Genomic DNA, 18,493 nt, shown 5'->3' on the forward strand with positions numbered 1-18,493 from the left:
ATCCTGCCCTCTCCCTCATCCACGCTCTGATCTGCTCATTGAGAAGCTCAGTGCAGCGTCATTTTCTGAGTCCATGTTCATATTTGAAAAAAGGAGAAGAGATAAACGAGAGAGATACATGCTGTCGTGGAAATTCAACACCAGGGACACCTGAAGTCAAACTTAAATGAATCTGGAGAGCTGGAGAGGTTCCAAGAATAGTATTTCACCAAGTAGTACACGTCTGTCAGAGGCTCTCACATCCACATTCACTTAATACTATTCCCAAACACACTCAGTAGTCCCAGACTACAGTGGTCCCAGACCATAGTGGTGCCAGACCACATAGACAATTCCCAGAATTGCCTAAAAACAGCTGCCGGTGGGGCTTCTCTACCCTTTCCATGACAGTACTTCGTCCACAATTACTAAATTACCCCAGAAACCTATATGAATGTGAAGCAGTATAACGTCAGGCAAGATTTAATGCCAAATTCCTCACTTGGTTTGTGAGTGAAGTGTCCATGCTCACCCCTAATACATAACAAAACATATATTTTTTGGTGTATTCTTGTTTGGTGTCATATTAATGAGCCTTACTAGGGCAGGCGTTCCACTAGCGGAACCCCTCGACAACATTCCGCTGAAAAGGCGAAAATATATATATTTTTTTAAATATGTCACTTTCACACATTAACAAGTCCAATACAGCAGATGAAAGATAAACTTCTTGTTAATCTACCCATCGTGTCCGATTTCAAAAAGGCTTTACAGCGAAAGCACAACATATGATTATGTTAGGTCAGAGCCGAGTCAAAAAAACAAACAGACATTTTTCATGGCAAACATTGTTTAGAATCCATCCTCAAGGTGTTTTTCTAATATCTATTCGATAATATATCAGTCTGGACAATTCGTTTTTCACTCTGACCGATTGGAGTAATGGTTACCTCTGTATTTTACGCGAGAATCTCTCTCGGAGCCACCATGTGACCACTTACGCAATGTGGCTGCCTACAGCTATTCTTCAACAGAAATGAGTAAAACTACTTCACAATGCTGTAGACACCTTGGGGAATACGTAGAAAGTGTAAGGTCGTTGATGGTACATTCACAGCTGAATAGGGAGTCATTGGAACGCAGTGCTTTCAAAACCTGGGGCACTTCCGGATTGGATTTTTCTCAGGCTTTCGCCTGCAACATCAGTTCTGTTATACTCACAGACAATATCTTTACAGTTTTGGAAACGTTAGAGTGTTTTCTATCCAAAGCTGTCAATTTTATGCATATTCTAGCGTCTTTTCCTGACAAAATATCACGTTTAAAACGGGAACTTTTTTTTCCAAAAATGAAAATACTGCCCCCTAACACCAATATATATATGCAGTATGTGTAGCGTGTATAAAGAGATGTACAGTGTGTATAAATGAATGGTTTATTAGGTTAAAAACAGACAGTCATACAACAAAAACAGAATTCTCTATTAGATGATTTCTTACAAGCTGTCAAACGTGATGGCAATTTCAGGCATTACAGGATCATTATATAAATCTAACATATAGACAATGTTCAAATTACAGTTTCTTTGTTGTGTGTAAAATGCCATACTAATGTCAGTTACCAAAAGCAGTTTTATTAGGCTACCAATAGTACTTGGAGTCTTGTGACAGTGGTGATATCTTTCACTGCTGCTGAAGTTATCTGACATCAGAATACACTGCATCGTCTCTGCTGGTCTTCTTTCTTGCTGTTCTAGAGGAGGAGTTGTTCTTGGGGGTGAAACTGACAGCTGCGTAGTTCAACACGTCACTGTCTTGATTCTGAAGGGGGTGGAGCCATGAGAAAATACATTATGATGACAGCATGAACTACTATATAGTGTTTCTATTCTCTTGTGGAAGAAAACACTCTACAAAAGACATGACAGTTCAGACTGTACACCCACTACAATGACCTGACAGTCAGTGGAACAGAGACAGAAGTTCCATGGAAAAATCAACAACGATCACAAAGATCAGTAGGCTACATCTAGTACAGTGACGTATTACTTCCAAAAAAGCTTAATAACATAAAAAGCGTACATAAACTGAATACTAGCTGTAAGGAAAGTGAAATAGCAGTTGTAAAGAAACACTTGTAAAAACTGAAAATATACTGTATTTGAACATTTTGACAAAATTACCTGATTGCCAAACGACTTTGGGACATCTGTCTTCCCTTGAAAGATTGAAATAGAGGAATGCCAGCAATTAATCTGAAGACAATACATTTTTCTGTTTAACCTCGTGTAGTTAGTTAACTATGCTTATAACTTGGAAATTGAAATGATGTTTGCAGAATGTACATTTTATTGACATGAAACATTAGACTTGATATAAAGTAATACCTCTGCAATCTCTGTTCAGAGTCTTGCACAGCGCCCAGACCAGTAGAAGGGTCACTATCCCCAGAACGATGTTGGAGACGATCAAGGCCACAACAGTAGGACTCAGATCAAATGTTGAATCATGCTCTGGAACTGTGGAGAATGTACAGGTATTTTGTATTAATTAACCCTTAGTAGTAAGACCATCAAACAATAAAATAATGCACTAATAATCTAATGGTGGTACAGCTCTATCTTGTTGTGACAAAAGTATGTACTTTTTTAGGTTAATTTTTCTGAATATATCATTTACAGATCAAATGGGAATTACCTTCAATATCCATATTGGTCCCGTTCCCAAACAGTATGTCCCCACATGAGGCCACAGCACAGTAGTAAGTCCCTGCATCAGAGAGGCTGAGGTTCCTCTTAGGGAGGTTGTAGACACAGCTCTGTGTAGGAGACCCAGCCTCGGAGCTCTTCTCACACTGATCACTCCTGTCTCCATGGGTGTAAATTATTCCTGGACGGGATTTTACTGAGACATGTCTGAACCAATATACACTGTGGTCTCCTGCACAGGTCTTAGTGTGTATTGTACAATTCAGAGTCACAGAGTCTCCAAGCTGGACTGACTCAGAAGCAGGCTGCTGTACAACAGTATCACTGTTCAACTGAGCACCTTTGAAATTAATAAAAAATTATTCAATATTACATCCACAAATACATTTGTTTTCATTAACCAGCATTTGTTTTCCTCTTACATTAATGTGATTATTGTGGATTGCCAGAGTAATATAGTAGTTAGATTAAAATGTTTATATGCTTTGCAAGAACAACAATTTTCCTAATAATCCTGTTTACATGGACACATCTGAAATCAGGCTGCAGAAAATTGGCAATCAAAATAAAATGTATACCAGAAGGAGCATGTTCATTTTGGAGAGCATATTTCATTCTGTGTTAAGACATAGAAAGTTTGTAGCTACGTGAAAACGACTTTTAAGACACATACATTGTTGTTCCGAACTGACTTTCCTCGTGCTAAAGGGCAAGACGTGCTCGACTGGTGCTAGCACATGCACAGATCAAATACACCACCGGAACGCCAATGAAGGTGATGACATGTCCTAATAACTCTACGGACTTCTCAGATAACCAGGTGTTTTAATCGCCGTGTGCGTACTACGATCACGACCTTACGCCGAGTAAGGTGTCTACACGACTAACACCGTACTCAGCCTTCTGCCATAATCAGTAATAACAAATTACTGGTGTGCATGTAAACGTACATGTTGTAAATACTGTGTTATCATTACCTTTAACCATCAAGGCGGTTCCAGGTCCAAACTCTACAAAGTTTAAGTGCAAGACTCCACAGTAGTATATTCCAATGTCCTCTGGCTTCGTGGCAGATATAGTTAGGTGACATTTTCTTTTTTCTATCAATACCCCAAAACGCCAGTTTTTGAAGTTACCAAAATATTGTACATGTTTGTAAAAGATCTCTGCCTTTGCCACACACTGGAGTTTCTTGCCAGTGGTCATCTTGTACCACACCATGTGATCAACATTACTGGTTACATGGCATTCAACTGTCACGTTGTCCCCCAACTTTGCAGCTAGGAATGGAGCAGGCTGAGAAATCTCAGATGATTTAGTCACATCTGAAACAAAATCAGGTATTTCCATTGAGAAAAAGACAATATACCAAACACTTATTATTGATCCCAGATTTAAACGAGACTTTCTTAGGAATGTGTCACTTACAAAAGATGCAGAGAAGAAGAAAGACCAAGAGCTCAACCATCTTGTCCTCACCCCAAGCTTTTCTGGTGCAGGGGTGATTTGTTAAGTGCATCCTGTACAAAGTCAGACTCACATATCTTATGTCTGATTGGTCAGATCTAGGGGGCATCTGATTGGTCTGTCAGATTTGTATGTTCGGCTCATCATCTGATTGGCTGCCGAGTAGGTCATATGTGGAAACAGGAACAGTCTTTCTATGAAGTTTGAATCAGTGTCACTTTGCAAGAAAGGATACAAGACAATACAACCTGGAAATATGATGTTTGGATCAGATGGTAACCCATGTTGTGAGTAAGGAAACTCAAACCTACTTAGGGACTTCCCTGTCTTTATTTTGACTTCACAGTTCACCTCGAGGGTAATTTTTTTAACAGTTTAATATTTCTAAACGTTAACATATAACATGATGAAAATAAACTAGGGTGTAATAACAAACTCATGAAGGAAGCAGTGATTTCTGATCCAAAACCTTTATTCAATTAGCATATTTAAGACATTAGAGAAACAATGAAAGCCTATTCATCAAATATTCTAATACAAATGGCTACAAAGAGCTATTTCCTATTTTATTTAGCTATTATTTACATCCAAAAAGCAGTTTTTTCCCAGTTATCACAAGGCCTTCAAAGTTATTTCTATTGTATATGGATGTGGTTTCCGTTCAATGTGGTGAGGTTGTTCCCATATCTCACTCCTGCTGAAGGTACCTGACCTCAGAGTTCTCTGCATCCTCTCTGCTGGTCTGGGATCCCTCTCTTCTGGAGGAGGGGCTTTTCTTGGTGGTGAAACTCACAGCTGCATAGTTTACCACGTCACTGTCTTGGTTCTGTATGAGAGAGGTGGAGCCATAACAAGACATTATACTGGTCACATCTCCTAGATAAACCCTTTAGAGATGGAGAAAAAAGCGATACAACAAAGAGTTTACCTGATTGACTGATGGGATTGGTGATCTATCAGTTGCATCTTCAAATTAAAAACAAGTAGATAAAAACGTGTTACATATACAAGCTATCTCGCTGAAACAATCAATATGGTTTGGACATCGTAAAAACAAACTTATAGTCAATGAAAAAATCCCACAAATGCAGTATATTAGAAGGTGTAACTATAAGTCATATTAAATGTAATGTTAAATGATGGTTTGGACAGGTCACACATATATTAGCTAGTCAAACAACAAACAACAGCAAGGATATTAGTGTAACTACACATATGCTGGAAACATGCAAAACAACAGTAAGCCTGACTCTACCTTCAGGCCCTCTGGTCCTTTCCTTGCATATCCAACATGTCAGTAGAATGACGACAATCACAAACACAATGGTTGGTGTGACCAGTTCAAGAGCAGTGGGAGTCAGGGGGAAATCATACCCTAAAACCAAAGAATTACATTTATTATGCTCAGCATCTAGCAATACAACATTAAATTAATATAGTAATAACAATTTCTTCAGGTAAAAGCCCTTACTAAGGATCTGACTCTTTTCTCAATTTTAGCCTAAAATGACATTCCCAAATCTCAACATGTTTTCTGTTAAAAATGAAGTGAAAGAAATTCCTATCAACGTCCAGCTTGGTCCAGTTCCCAAACAGTATCTCCCAACATGAGGCCACAGCACAGTAGTAAGTCCCAGCATCAGAGAGGCTGAGGTTCCTCTTGGGGAGGTTGTAGACACAGCTCTGTGTAGGAGACCCAGCCTCAGGGCTCTTCTCACACTGATCACTCCTGTTTCCATGGGTGTAAATGATTCCTGTATGGGATTCTCCTGAGCCATGTCTGATCCAATAGACACTGTGTGTATTGTACAGTTCAGAGTCACAGAGTCTCCTGGCTGGACTGACTCTGACACAGGTTGCTGTATAACAGTCTTTCTCTTTAAAGTTGTGTCTGATAACAAAGTTAAATAACAGATGAAATGTGATAAAATAACTATTTACAAATATTCAGAGAACATACTGTATGTGAAGTAGTTCCCAATGTCCTCTTGTTTTGTGTCAGAAACATTGAGGTGAAATGTGTTTTTGCCAGCCAGCACAGAGAATCATCCATCATCAAATTCATTGTAGAATTGTACATCACTCTGGTACTTGAAATATTTAGCAATGTATTGAAGCACAGTGCCAGTGGTGAGTTTGTACCATACCATGAAGTTGATGTTCTCACTGGTCATGTGACAATACTCACATTGCCTCCTGGAAAGAAGCAGGCTGAACAATTATTTGTGTTTTAGACACTCCTGAATTATAATAATACATGTACCATGTTGAAAGAACATGCACCAAATATAGTAAGAACCTGTAATGTATGTTTAACAGTTATAAGATTAGTAAATTGAGATAGATGTTACTTACAAGCTTTCCAGATGAAAAAAAAAATGAAATAGAGAGTTTGTTCATCTGGCTTGATCCTTCAAGTGATGATATTGACCTGTGTGAAATGCAGTCTCTCTACAGAAGAGAAAGGAAACTTGTGTTTGCTTTCATTGGTTGATCTCCGGTACCATCTGATCTGGATGTTCAGATTTGATTGGTTGGCCCGGTGGGTCATGAATGCGACAAACACTGTGCATTCATGTTGTTGTACAGCTTGAACATGTGTTACAACTTTATCACATTGCAATGTCAATTTTTTTCTTGTATTTTTAAGCTGAATGTGACTAGTGTGGATTTATCCTTTATTAGACCTAAATACAGCTCATACTGTTTACAATACTATGTACTACAGCCGTCCACCTGAGGGCTTGTCCACCGGGAACATATAAGACATAACCGCAAGCATCAATGGTTCACTTCACTTCATCAGTTGTTCTTGCCGTGGTTGTCCATGGGAGTCATACAGTAGTTGTGACCTTGTTGGCCACATTTTATGACACTGTCATCCTCGAGGGCTTCTATGACCACGACACATCACTTCATAACACAGAGAAACATCTACAGAATCAATGATAATAGTCTTAACCAGCAATATCTCATATACATTTATTCTCCAATGTATGGACAGATAACAGCCCTCCTATGATATGAATATGAGGAGGCTCATTCTTCTTCTCCCAGGTGATGATGATGCTTTGCATCACACTTAAAACTGTCATGTGCATGGGACAAAGTACTTCAGATGTCTTGGTCAAATGACCCAATACAAAGTTCATTGTGGTTTTTCACAGATTTCAGCTGAATATATACAGTGCCTTGCGAAAGTATTCGGCCCCTGTCACGCCTTGGTCTTAGTATTTTGTGTTTTAGTTCATTAGTTGGTCAGGCCAGGGTGTGACATGGGTTTATGTTATTGTGTTGTCGGATTGGGGTTTTTGTAGGCATTGGGATTGTGGTTGATTAGGGGTGTGTTTACTTTAGGTTTGGCTGCCTGAGGCGGTTCTCAATCAGAGTCAGGTGATTCTTGTTGTCTCTGATAGGGAACCGTATTTAGGTAGCCTGGGTTTCACTATGTATTTCGTGGGTGATTGTTCCTGTCTCTGTGTAGTTTCACCAGATAGGCTGTAATTAGGTTTCACGTTCCGTTTTGTTGTTTTGTATTTATTAGTTATTTCATGTATAGTTCCGTTTTTTCTTCATTAAAAAACATGAGTAACCAACACGCTGCATTTCGGTCCGACTCTCATTCAACAAACGAAGAACGCCGTTACAGAATCACCCACCACACACGGACCGAGCAGCGTGTTAACAGGCAGGAGCCACAGGAGAGGCAACAGAAGCAGCTTCAGTGGGAGAGGCTGCACCACTTGGAGAATTGGACATGGGAGGAAGAACTGGACGGAAAAGGACCCTGGGCTCAGCCTGGTGAATATCGCCGCCCCAAGGAGGAACTAGAGGCGGCTAAAGCGGAGAGGCGCTGGTATGAGGAGGCAGCACGGCGACGTGGATGGAAGCCCGGGAATCAGCCCCAAAAATTTCTTGGGGGGGGCTTTCAGGGAGTATGGCTACGCCAGGTAGGAGACCTGCGCAAACTCCCTGTGCTTACCGGGGGGCTAGAGAGACCGGGCAGGCACCGTGTTATGCAGTGGTGCGCACGGTGTCCCCAGTGCGGGTGCATAGCCCAGTGCGGTATATTTCAGCTCCGCGTATCGGACGGGCTAGATTGAGCGTCGAGCCAAATGCCATGAAGCCGGCTCTACGCATCTGGCCCCCAGTGCGTCTCCTTGGGCCGGCTTACATGGCACCAGCCTTGCGCTCGGTGTCTCCGGTTCGCCTACATAGCCCAGTGCGGGCTATTCCACCTCGCTGTACTGGCAGGGCGACCGAGAGTAAGGATGGGCAGGCTCAGTGCTCAAGAGCTCCAGTGCGCCTGCACGGTCCGGTCTATCCAGTACCACCTTCACACCCCAGCCCTCCGGTAGCAGCTCCCCGCACCAGGCTTCCTGTGCGTGTCTTCGGCCCAATACCACCAGTGCCAGCACCACGCATCAGGCCTACAGTGCGCCTCGCCTCTCCTGCGCTGTCGGAGTCTCCCGCCTGTTCAGCTCTTCTAGAGCCTTCCTCATCTACAGCGCTGCCGGAGCCTCCTGCCTGTTCAGAGCAGCCTGAGCTGCCAGTCTGCATGGAGCAGCTAGAGCTGCCAGTCTGCATGGAGCAGTCAGAGCTGTCAGTCAGCATGGAGCAGCCAGAGCCGTCAGTCAGCATGAAGCAGCCAGAGCCGTCAGTCTGCCAGGATCCGCCAGTCAGCCAGACTTTTCCAGATCTGTCAGTCAGCCAGACTCTTCCAGATCTGCCAGTCAGCCAGACTCTTCCAGATCTGCCAGTCAGCCAGACTCTTCCAGATCTGCCAGTCAGCCAGACTCTTCCAGATCTGCCAGTCAGCCAGACTCTTCCAGATCTGCCAGTCAGCCAGACTCTTCCAGATCTGCCAGTCAACCAGACTCTTCCAGATCTGTTAGTCAACCAGACTCTTCCAGATCTGTTAGTCAACCAGACTCTTCCAGATCTGTTAGTCAACCAGACTCTTCCAGATCTGCCAGTCAACCAGACTCTTCCAGATCTGCCAGTCAGCTAGACTCTTCCAGATCTGCCAGTCAACCAGACTCTTCCAGATATGCCAGTCAACCAGACTCTTCCAGATCTGCTAGTCAGACTCTTCCAGATCCAGTCACCAGGATCTTCCAGATCTGCCAGACTCTTCCAGATCTGCAGTCACCAGACTCTTCCAGATCTGCTAGTCAACCAGACTCTTCCAGATCTGCTAGTCAACCAGACTCTTCCAGATCTGCTAGTCAACCAGACTCTTCCAGATCCGCCAGTCAGCCAGGATCTGCCAGAACTGCCAGCCAGCCAGGATCTGCCGGATTCAACTGCCTGGCTGGGCTTCCTCTCAGTGCTGGGCTTCCCCTCAGTCCCGAGCTTCCCCTCAGTCCCGAGCTTCCCCTCAGTCCCGAGCTGCTTCAGTCCCGAGCTGCCCCTCAGTCCCGAGCTGCCCCTCAGTCACGAGCTACTCCTCAGTTCAGTGGGGTTCTGGGTGAGGACTATTAGGCCGTGGTCGGCGGCGAGGGTGGATTATCCCAGGACGCGAAGGGGAGGAACTATGACATTTATGGAGTGGGGTCCACGTCCCGAGCCGGAACCGCCACCATGGACAGATGCCCACCCGGACCCTCCCTATGGTTTTGAGGTGCGTTCGGGAGTACGCACCTTAGGGGGGGGTTCTGTCACGCCTTGGTCTTAGTATTTTGTGTTTTAGTTCATTAGTTGGTCAGGCCAGGGTGTGACATGGGTTTATGTTATTGTGTTGTCGGATTGGGGTTTTTGTAGGCATTGGGATTGTGGTTGATTAGGGGTGTGTTTACTTTAGGTTTGGCTGCCTGAGGCGGTTCTCAATCAGAGTCAGGTGATTCTTGTTGTCTCTGATAGGGAACCGTATTTAGGTAGCCTGGGTTTCACTATGTATTTCGTGGGTGATTGTTCCTGTCTCTGTGTAGTTTCACCAGATAGGCTGTAATTAGGTTTCACGTTCCGTTTTGTTGTTTTGTATTTATTAGTTATTTCATGTATAGTTCCGTTTTTTCTTCATTAAAAAACATGAGTAACCAACACTCTGCATTTCGGTCCGACTCTCATTCACCAAACGAAGAATGCCGTTACTGTCATGTCTTATTATGTCTGTTCCTGTCCTTTCTCTTCACTCTGTCTCTCTCTGCTGGTTTTATTAGGTTACCTTCTCTTTCTCTCCTTCTCCAGCTGTTCCTCATCTCCCCTAACTACCTCGTTCACCCTTTCCCCACCTGTTCCCTTTTTTCCCTCTGATTAGGTCTCTATTTCTCTCTCTGTTCCTGCTACTTTCGGTGTCAGATTCTCGTTTGTGTTTCTCATGCCAGAAGCAAGCTATCGTCTCGTTTGCTTCCTCCTTGTCCTATCCTGTCGGAGTCTGCCTGGCAGGTGCATCCTGTACACTTCTAACTGTCTTTCGTTTGCACTGTGTCCAGTTCATCTGATGCTACGTGTGATCAGGTACCACCGTTCCTCTGTGACCCGCACCGACCCAGAGCGACCTGCAGCCTGTCGCCGCTAACCTGCTATTCATCAGAGGGACTTTATGTTTCATTTGTCGCCCTCTCTGCGGGTAGTCTATTGTGCCATTGTCAACGTCGGAAGAGGATCTATGCCATTCCTGTTTTCTCATTAAAGAACTCTGTTTCTGTTAAACCGCTTTTGGGTCTTCACTCAAGTGCATAACAGTTACAGCCCCCTTGAACTTTGCGACCTTTTGCCACATTTCAGGCTTCAAACATAAAGATATAAAACTGTATTTTTTTGTGAAGAATCAACAACAAGTGGGACACAATCATGAAGTGGAACGACATTTATTGGATATTTCAAACTTTTTTAACAAATCAAAAACGGAAAAATTGGGCGTGCAAAATTATTCAGCCCCCTTAAGTTAATACTTTGTAGCGCCACCTTTTGCTGCAATTACAGCTGTAAGTCGCTTGGAGTATGTCTCTATCAGTTTTGCACATCGAGAGACTGAAAATTTTTCCCATTCCTCCTTGCAAAACAGCTCGAGCTCAGTGAGGTTGGATGGAGAGCATTTGTGAACAGCAGTTTTCAGTTCTTTCCACAGATTCTCGATTGGACACCTGGATATGTTTATTTTTGAACCATTCCATTGTAGATTTTGCTTTATGTTTTGGATCATTGTCTTGTTGGAAGACAAATCTCCGTCCCAGTCTCAGGTCTTTTGCAGACTCCATCAGGTTTTCTTCCAGAATGGTCCTGTATTTGGCTCCATCCATCTTCCCATAAATTTTAACCATCTTCCCTGTCCCTGCTGAAGAAAAGCAGGCCCAAACCATGATGCTGCCACCACCATGTTTGACAGTGGGGATGGTGTATTCAGGGTTATGAGCTGTGTTGCTTTTACGCCAAACATAACGTTTTGCATTGTTGCCAAAAAGTTCAATTTTGGTTTCATCTGACCAGAGCACCTTCTTCCACATGTTTGGTGTGTCTCCCAGGTGGCTTGTGGCAAACTTTAAATGACACTTTTATGGATATCTTTAAGAAATGGCTTTCTTCTTGCCACTCTTCCATAAAAGGCCAGATTTGTGCAATATACGACTGATTGTTGTCCTATGGACAGAGTCTCCCACCTCAGCTGTAGATCTCTGCAGTTCATTCAGAGTGATCATGGGCCTCTTGACTGCATCTCTGATCAGTCTTCTCCTTGTATGAGCTGAAAGTTTAGAGGGACGGCCAGGTCTTGGTAGATTTGCAGTGGTCTGATACTCCTTCCATTTCAATATTATCGCTTGCACAGTGCTCCTTGGGATGTTTAAAGCTTGGGAAATCTTTTTGTATCCAAATCCGGCTTTACACTTCTTCACAATAGTATCTCGGACCTGCCTGGTGTGTTCCTTGTTCTTCATGATGCTCTCTGCGCTTTTAACGGACCTCTGAGACTATCACAGTGGAGGTGCATTTATACGGAGACTTGATTACACACAGGTGGATTGTATTTATCATCATTAGTCATTTAGGTCAACATTGGATCATTCAGAGATCCTCACTGAACTTCTGGAGAGAGTTTGCTGCACTGACAGTAAAGGGGCTGAATAATTTTGCACGCCCAATTTTTCAGTTTTTGATTTGTTAAAAAAGTTTGAAATATCCAATAAATGTCGTTACACTTCATGATTGTGTCCCACTTGTTGTTGATTCTTCACAAAAAATACAGTTTTATATCTTTATGTTTGAAGCCTGAAATGTGGCAAAAGGTCGCAAAGTTCAAGGGGGCCGAATACTTTTGCAAGGCACTGTATATATATAGATATATAGATATCAAGCTGCCTCGTGAAAATACTGGTCTACTGTTGCTAACATGGGCAACTTGAAGAGAGATTATGGAGTATGTGAAACAACTGACTGACACCACTGAGACATCCTGCTGGAAACCACAGAGAGAAAGTCAATGAAGAAAGACAGAGAGAGAGAGAAAGAGAGCCAGAGAGAGAACGACAGAGAAAGAAAGAAAGGCAGAGAAAAAGCGAAAGACAAAAAGAGAAGAGAAAGACATAGAGAGAGAAAGACAGAGAAAAACAGAGAAAGAGAGAAAAACAGAGAAAGAGAGAGAGACGGACAGAGAGAAAGAAAGAGAGAGAAAAATAAAGAGAAAGAAAAATAAAGAGAGAGTGAGAGACACATATTTCCCTCAGATTACACAGATCCACAATGAAGAGGTGTGCTTTCTCCGTAAAGATTTAAAGTTCCATGTATAACACTTGTATCTTTTCTCAATGTTTATTATGAGTATTTCTGTAAATTGATGTGGCTCTCTGGAAAATCACTGGATGTTTTGGAGGCAAAACATTACTGAACATAACGCGCCAATGTAAACTAAGATTTTTGGATATAAATATGAACTGTATCGAACAAAACATACATGTATTGTGTAACATGAAGTCCTATGAGTGTCATCTGATGAAGATCAGCAAAGGTTAGTGATTAATTTTATCTCTATTTCTGCTTTTTGTGACTCTCTTTGGCTGGAAAAATGGCTGTGTTTTTCTGTGACTTAGTACTGACCTAACATAATCAGATGGTGTGCTTTCTTCGTAAAGCCTTTTTGAAATCGGACACTGTGGTGGGATTAACTACAAGTTTATCTTTAAAATGGTGTAAAATACTTATATGTTTGAGGAATTTTAATTATGAAATTTCTGTTGTTTGAATTTGGCGCCCTGCACTTTCACTGGCTGTTGTCAAGTCGATCCCGTTAATGAGATCTCAGCCGTAAGAAGTTAACTAACCTCCAGACGAGCTTCAATGCCATACAACTCTCCTTCCGTGGCCTCCAACTGCTCTTAAAGGCAAGTAAAACTAAATGCATGCTCTTCAACCGATCTCTACCCACACCTGCCTGCCCGCCCAGCATCACTACTCTGGACGGCTCTGACTTAGAATATGTGGACAACTACAAATACCTCAGTGTCTGGTTAGACTGTAAACTCTCCTTCCAGACTCGCATCTCCAATCCAAAATTAAATCTAGAATCAGCTTCCTATTTCGCATCAAAGCATCCTTTACTCATGCTGCCAAACCTACCCTTGTAAAACTCACCATCCTACCGATCCTGTCATTTACACAATAATTGGATGCAGCCTATCACAGTGGCATCAGTTTTGTCACCAAAGCCCCATATACTACCCACCACTGCAACCTGTACGCTCTGTGAGTGTAATGTTTCCTTTAATTTTTATTGTTTATTTCACCTTTGTATATTATTTACTTCACTTGCTTTGGCAATGTTAACATATGTTTCCCATGTCAATAAAGCTCCTTGATTTGAGAGAGAGATTTTTATTGTTTATTTCACTTTTGTTTACTACCTATTTCACTTGCTTTTGCAATGATAACATATGTTACCCATGCCAATAAAGCCCTTGATTTGAATCGAGACAGACAGACAGACAGACAGACAGACAGACAGACAGACAGACAGACAGACAGACAGACAGACAGACAGACAGACAGACAGACAGAGGGTGCTGTGCAGAAGATCTACAGGCCTCACGAAAGTGTAGCTAGTTACAACTCTTTGATTTGTTGACAGCAGACCACAGCCTACCTGTAAATAGGTTGATGTGTCTGTGAGGGGGTGTGTAGGATGCAATAAGTAGACCTATGTCTTAAAAAACATTTTTTTTAAAACAAGCTACAACAGAATGATGCCTGGCGATGGCCTGTCCTCCTTCCGTGGTGGTGGCTGTTGTGGCTTCTTTCACCATGAGTAAATCTGTTGCAAGCGGCCTAAATCATTTATCGTAACATGATGTGGTACTGCTAGACTTCACATAATTTAGTCAACTTTGACCTACACATTTGTATTGATTGGTCTTTGCTGCACGAAGGGTCTGTTTCACACCCACTCACTGGTGTGAACAGTAAGGGGCCCTTAGGGACAACGTGGAGAGTAGTGTGGGAGCAGGTCAGTCTTCCTGTGTTAAATGTCTATAAGAGGTTAGTTTCCATCAGTGGAAAGTCACTGCAACACCTCCACCTTCACCACAAGGCTTTGTAAAAGGACCATAATGTCTGAGACAGTTAAGAGCATCTGTCTGTACAACGCGCCACATCATCATAGTATGCAGTGGGTTCAATTTATTCAAATTCAAACAGCTGGAAACACTTTATTTTTCTTTACACAAGCAACTATTTTACTGCTGCTAAAATGGGCACAACAAATACAATAAAATAATAATAATCTGTCACTGTGCCCTTGAGCAAGGCACTTAACCCTAATTGCTCCAGAGGTGCTGTACAATGGTGACCCTGGCTGTGAACCCACTCCCTGCTGGTGTCTCAGGGGGAGTTGGGATTAGCAACAACAACAAAAAAAACATTTTCAATACACAGATGTGTACCAAGACAAATATAAGCATCCCCCAAATTATTATTATTATTATTATTATTCAAATGTAAAGATTGGTTTGTCAGAGAAACAATGCAATCAATTATTTCAACTTTGTATAACAAAAAAAGCTATGACCACTGTTTATCACATTTGACTGCTTATGCGTTCATAGATAGTTAATGAAGTTAGAACTAGTTATTAAAGAGTTATCTAGTATAAAATTATCATTGGTTCATTCATCCAGTTCTACTGTCTGACCCCAGCATACACCACTGTCTCCATGTGACCTCTCTGTCTTCTAGACCTGTTCTTCTTGTTGCTCAGATTCAGAGCAACATAATGGAGACTGTCTCCATCTTGGTCCTGTGAAGCACAAAATAGCATTTTTGACATTCAATTAGTGAAGTTGGTTAAAGACAAGCTTCACAATAGACTTCAGACAATATAAAAGTATTTCTGCTTACCCCTGCATCTGACCTGGTAACTGCAGGACCTCTGGTCTGAGAGACGAGTCTTAAAAATGATTACAAAAAAGATTAGGATACTTCCTCTTCTTCTACTACTGAAACAGCAACAAATAGTGACATCAACGAATAGCAAGGGATAGTAACTTACCTCTGCACTGCACACATGTTGTGTTGTTCATCTTGTACATGATGCAAACCAGGACAATGATCAAGGTGAACGTGACACACAATACTACACCCAGGCAGGACACCAAGAGAAGAGGATCTGCTCTATGGTCTGTTGAAATTCAAACAGTAATAGAAGAAACCCAGAATAGCTAGTAAATGTATGTTCTACATAGTAGACTATACAGTAGATATAAAATAAAATAGAAGCTGTATCACCTACCGTCAATGTCCAACTTGGTCCCGTTCCTAAAGTGTATCTCCTCACATGAGGCCACAGCACAGTAGTAAGTCCCAGCATCAGAGAGGCTGAGGTTCCTCTTGGGGAGGTTGTAGATGCAGCTTTTCTCAGTCTCAGTGCTTTTCTCACACTGATCACTCCAGTTTCCATGGGTGTAAATGATTCCTGGACGGGATTCTCCTGAGCCATGTCTGAACCAAAGGACACTATGTTCTCCTGTACAGGTCTCAGTGTGTATTGTACAGTTCAGAGTCACAGAGTCTCCTGGCTGGACTGACTCAGACAAAGGCTGCTGGAGTACAGACATGCTGTTGGACTCTGAGTCTGAAGAGAGTGAGTAACTAATGTAAAACTAAGTGGGTGAAAACACGAAAAGCCATGTATTCATCAGTAACATTTGATGAAGTAGTTGTACAAACATACCAACATACAGGGACACACAATTCAAAATTGAAGAAGCAAATGTTTAGTTACCTTTGACAATTAATACAGTTCCCTCTCCATATGTGAGCTCATAGATGGACTTAGTGGAACAATAGTATGTAGCTGAGTCCCCTGGCTCTGTGTTGGATATGGTCAAGTTATAGCTGTCATCTCCTCTCCTTAATAAAGTTGATGGAATAATAACTATCTTGGCCAACATAAAGAGATGAAGTCATGTGGAGGGGTTCCTGTCCAAAACTCTGCTTGAACCAATTAAATCTGGTCACTGACTCATCTGAACTAAGACAAGTGAGAGTCACAGTGCCTCCCAGCTCAGTAACCATCGCAGGGGTTGGTTGGATTATGTTTGGTTTGGTAAAAGCACAAAATGTCAAAGCAAACAAACAAAATGGATCAAAGACAAAGGCATTTCTACACATTACAGACAGAACATCCACTTCACTTATCATATTCAAACTACATACTACAAATGATTAAAAAAAGGAACTCAATTAAAATGTCTTACACTTACACAAGTTGATGTAAAACAAAAATACTTCTCTATTCATCATTGTAACATTAGTCCCTTCTGCACTGTATTGTGTGTGGGTCTGACAGTGGGACACTTTATATGCACCTAATATAGGACGGCAAACAAATATTTGCTTGATACGGCTGATTCTTTTTTGAGAGAAATGATACATTGACTGAAATAGGACGTCATTGTAAATAAGAATTTGTTCTTAAACTGACATGCCTAGTGAAAATTAAGGTTTAACTAGGAAATGGTGAATGATCTCTAGTGCTGCTAATACTTCCGACCCCAACCCAGCCCAGCCCAGGGGTTACACACTTTCTACTCTTGTTGAATCCTTTAGGGTTCTTAAATGTTTTCAACTCGAGACCCAAATGAGATATTGACTGTCCTCCCTTGACCCAAATCGTTCTCCAATGACCCAAAGTGAAAAATAAATAGGCTGTGATTAAAGATGTATTCTAATACCTCAGGACCTATAGTTTAAGAAAACCTGCACAGTTTAGCATTTGGAAAATGCTTTTGCTTGTTATTTGTATTCTTGACATACTTTGCACATATAACTGAGCGGCAGGGGTCTGGTGTTTACTGTCCAGATGAACAGGTGAAGAGAGGTGTGTAAAGACCCCCCCCCCTCAAATCAGAGAGAGAGAGAGAGAGAGAGAGAGAGAGAGAGAGAGAGAGAGAGCATAAAGGACATTTCATCCCACAGTGTCAGTCCATGAGAGACCCAATGATGTTCACCTCAGCAGGTCTCACTCTGCACTGAGCTGCTCCTTCCTGTCACTAACACCACAGGAAGTGATGCGTACCCTCACTGGCCCCTCCTCTACCTCAGACCCCAATCATATTCTCTTTATAAGGTGCTTCTCGGAATATGGGGCTGTGATTAGTGCAAAGCCAAGAAGGTAAATACTAAGTGGGGAATAACATCATGATAAAGGCAATTTTGGTTTAACTCTTTATTTGTCTTTAGAAGTGATCAGTATAATGCAATAGTCTACTGTTGGGTTCTTTGCCCCTCAAGGTCACCCTATAAAAAAAATGACCAAATGTGACTGATTGCCTTGATTCGATCTTATGTCGCAAAATTGAAATTGTGTTTTTTACGTTGGATTAAAGCAGAGACACAGAGCTACAAAATGGTAACCTGGGCTGTTAGCAGAGCGGCCTTTTCAGTTTCCCAAGAGCCCTGCTTACCTCCCCCGGAACACTTCACTGGAGAGTCAGGAACCTATCGGGCGTTTGTCATGTAGTGTTCTCTCATCATCGAGCTGTAGCCTTCCTACCCCTCGGACCTCTCGAAGATAGCGTACCTCATCACGATGAGGTCCGGGAGGGCTCTCGCCTGGGCTATGGCCGTGTGGGAGCAACAGTCCACCGTATGCTTCGGTCTGGAGGAGTTTGTGGCGGAGGTGAAGAAGGTTTTTAATTCCCAATAATCTAGGAGAGAGGCTGACCGGAAGTTACTCCAGCTTTGGTAAGACTCCCACAGTGTGGCAGACTATGCGATGGACTATGCGATGGATTTCCGCACATTGACAGCTGAGAGTGCCTGGAACCCAGAATCGCTGTTCGACACATTCCTGTACAGAGTATCAGAGGAGGTTAAGGACGAATTAGCAGCCCGGGAACTAACGATGGATCT

At 42.3% G+C, this 18,493-nt stretch overlaps 2 protein-coding genes across 3 annotated transcripts; both read right to left on the bottom strand.

Annotated features, from left to right (window-relative positions):
* Positions 1 to 1,416: 1,416 nt before the first annotated feature.
* LOC135516275 (uncharacterized) lies at positions 1,417 to 4,175 on the bottom strand. Of its 2 annotated transcripts, none has more exons than XM_064940444.1 (6): positions 4,115 to 4,175; positions 3,664 to 4,011; positions 2,676 to 2,867; positions 2,366 to 2,497; positions 2,162 to 2,196; positions 1,417 to 1,799 (listed from the first exon to the last, which is right to left on the bottom strand). In XM_064940444.1, the coding sequence occupies exons 1-6, from the start codon at positions 4,152 to 4,154 to the stop codon at positions 1,677 to 1,679; spliced, it is 870 nt and encodes a 289-aa protein (XP_064796516.1). In that variant the 5' UTR covers positions 4,155 to 4,175; the 3' UTR covers positions 1,417 to 1,676. The 2 variants fall into 2 exon arrangements, with proteins under 2 accessions (XP_064796516.1, XP_064796515.1); XM_064940443.1 differs by having other exon boundaries at positions 2,676 to 3,026.
* A 666-nt stretch (positions 4,176 to 4,841) lies between these two features.
* On the bottom strand, positions 4,842 to 16,654 carry LOC135515504 (uncharacterized). Its single transcript, XM_064939129.1, has 6 exons — positions 16,570 to 16,654; positions 16,362 to 16,481; positions 15,870 to 16,211; positions 15,630 to 15,713; positions 5,723 to 5,907; positions 4,842 to 4,979 (listed from the first exon to the last, which is right to left on the bottom strand). Exons 1-6 carry the CDS (start codon positions 16,652 to 16,654, stop codon positions 4,842 to 4,844), a joined length of 954 nt encoding a protein of 317 aa, XP_064795201.1.
* Between the last annotated feature and the right edge of the window lie 1,839 nt (positions 16,655 to 18,493).

The sequence above is a fragment of the Oncorhynchus masou genome, chromosome 27 (assembly GCF_036934945.1).
Source record: "Oncorhynchus masou masou isolate Uvic2021 chromosome 27, UVic_Omas_1.1, whole genome shotgun sequence".
NCBI classification, from domain to species: Eukaryota; Metazoa; Chordata; class Actinopteri; order Salmoniformes; family Salmonidae; genus Oncorhynchus; species Oncorhynchus masou.

Excerpts from the sequence above, each read along its gene's own strand:
- LOC135516275 (XM_064940443.1), bottom strand. The coding sequence starts at position 4,154 with ATGGTTGAGCTCTTGGTCTTTCTTCTTCTCTGCATCTTTT. Across the intron at positions 3,027-3,663 it reads AACCGCCTTGATGGTTAAAG|GTGCTCAGTTGAACAGTGAT; the intron begins GTAATGATAACA and ends TTAATTTCAAAG. Across the intron at positions 2,197-2,365 it reads TCTGAACAGAGATTGCAGAG|GGAAGACAGATGTCCCAAAG; the intron begins GTATTACTTTAT and ends CAATCTTTCAAG.
- LOC135515504 (XM_064939129.1), bottom strand. The coding sequence starts at position 16,654 with ATGGTTACTGAGCTGGGAGGCACTGTGACTCTCACTTGTCTTAGTTCA. Across the intron at positions 15,714-15,869 it reads GACCAAGTTGGACATTGACG|TATTGTGTGTCACGTTCACC; the intron begins GTAGGTGATACA and ends GCCTGGGTGTAG. Across the intron at positions 4,980-5,722 it reads GGAACTGGACCAAGCTGGAC|AACCAAGACAGTGACGTGGT; the intron begins GTTGATAGGAAT and ends TCTCTCATACAG.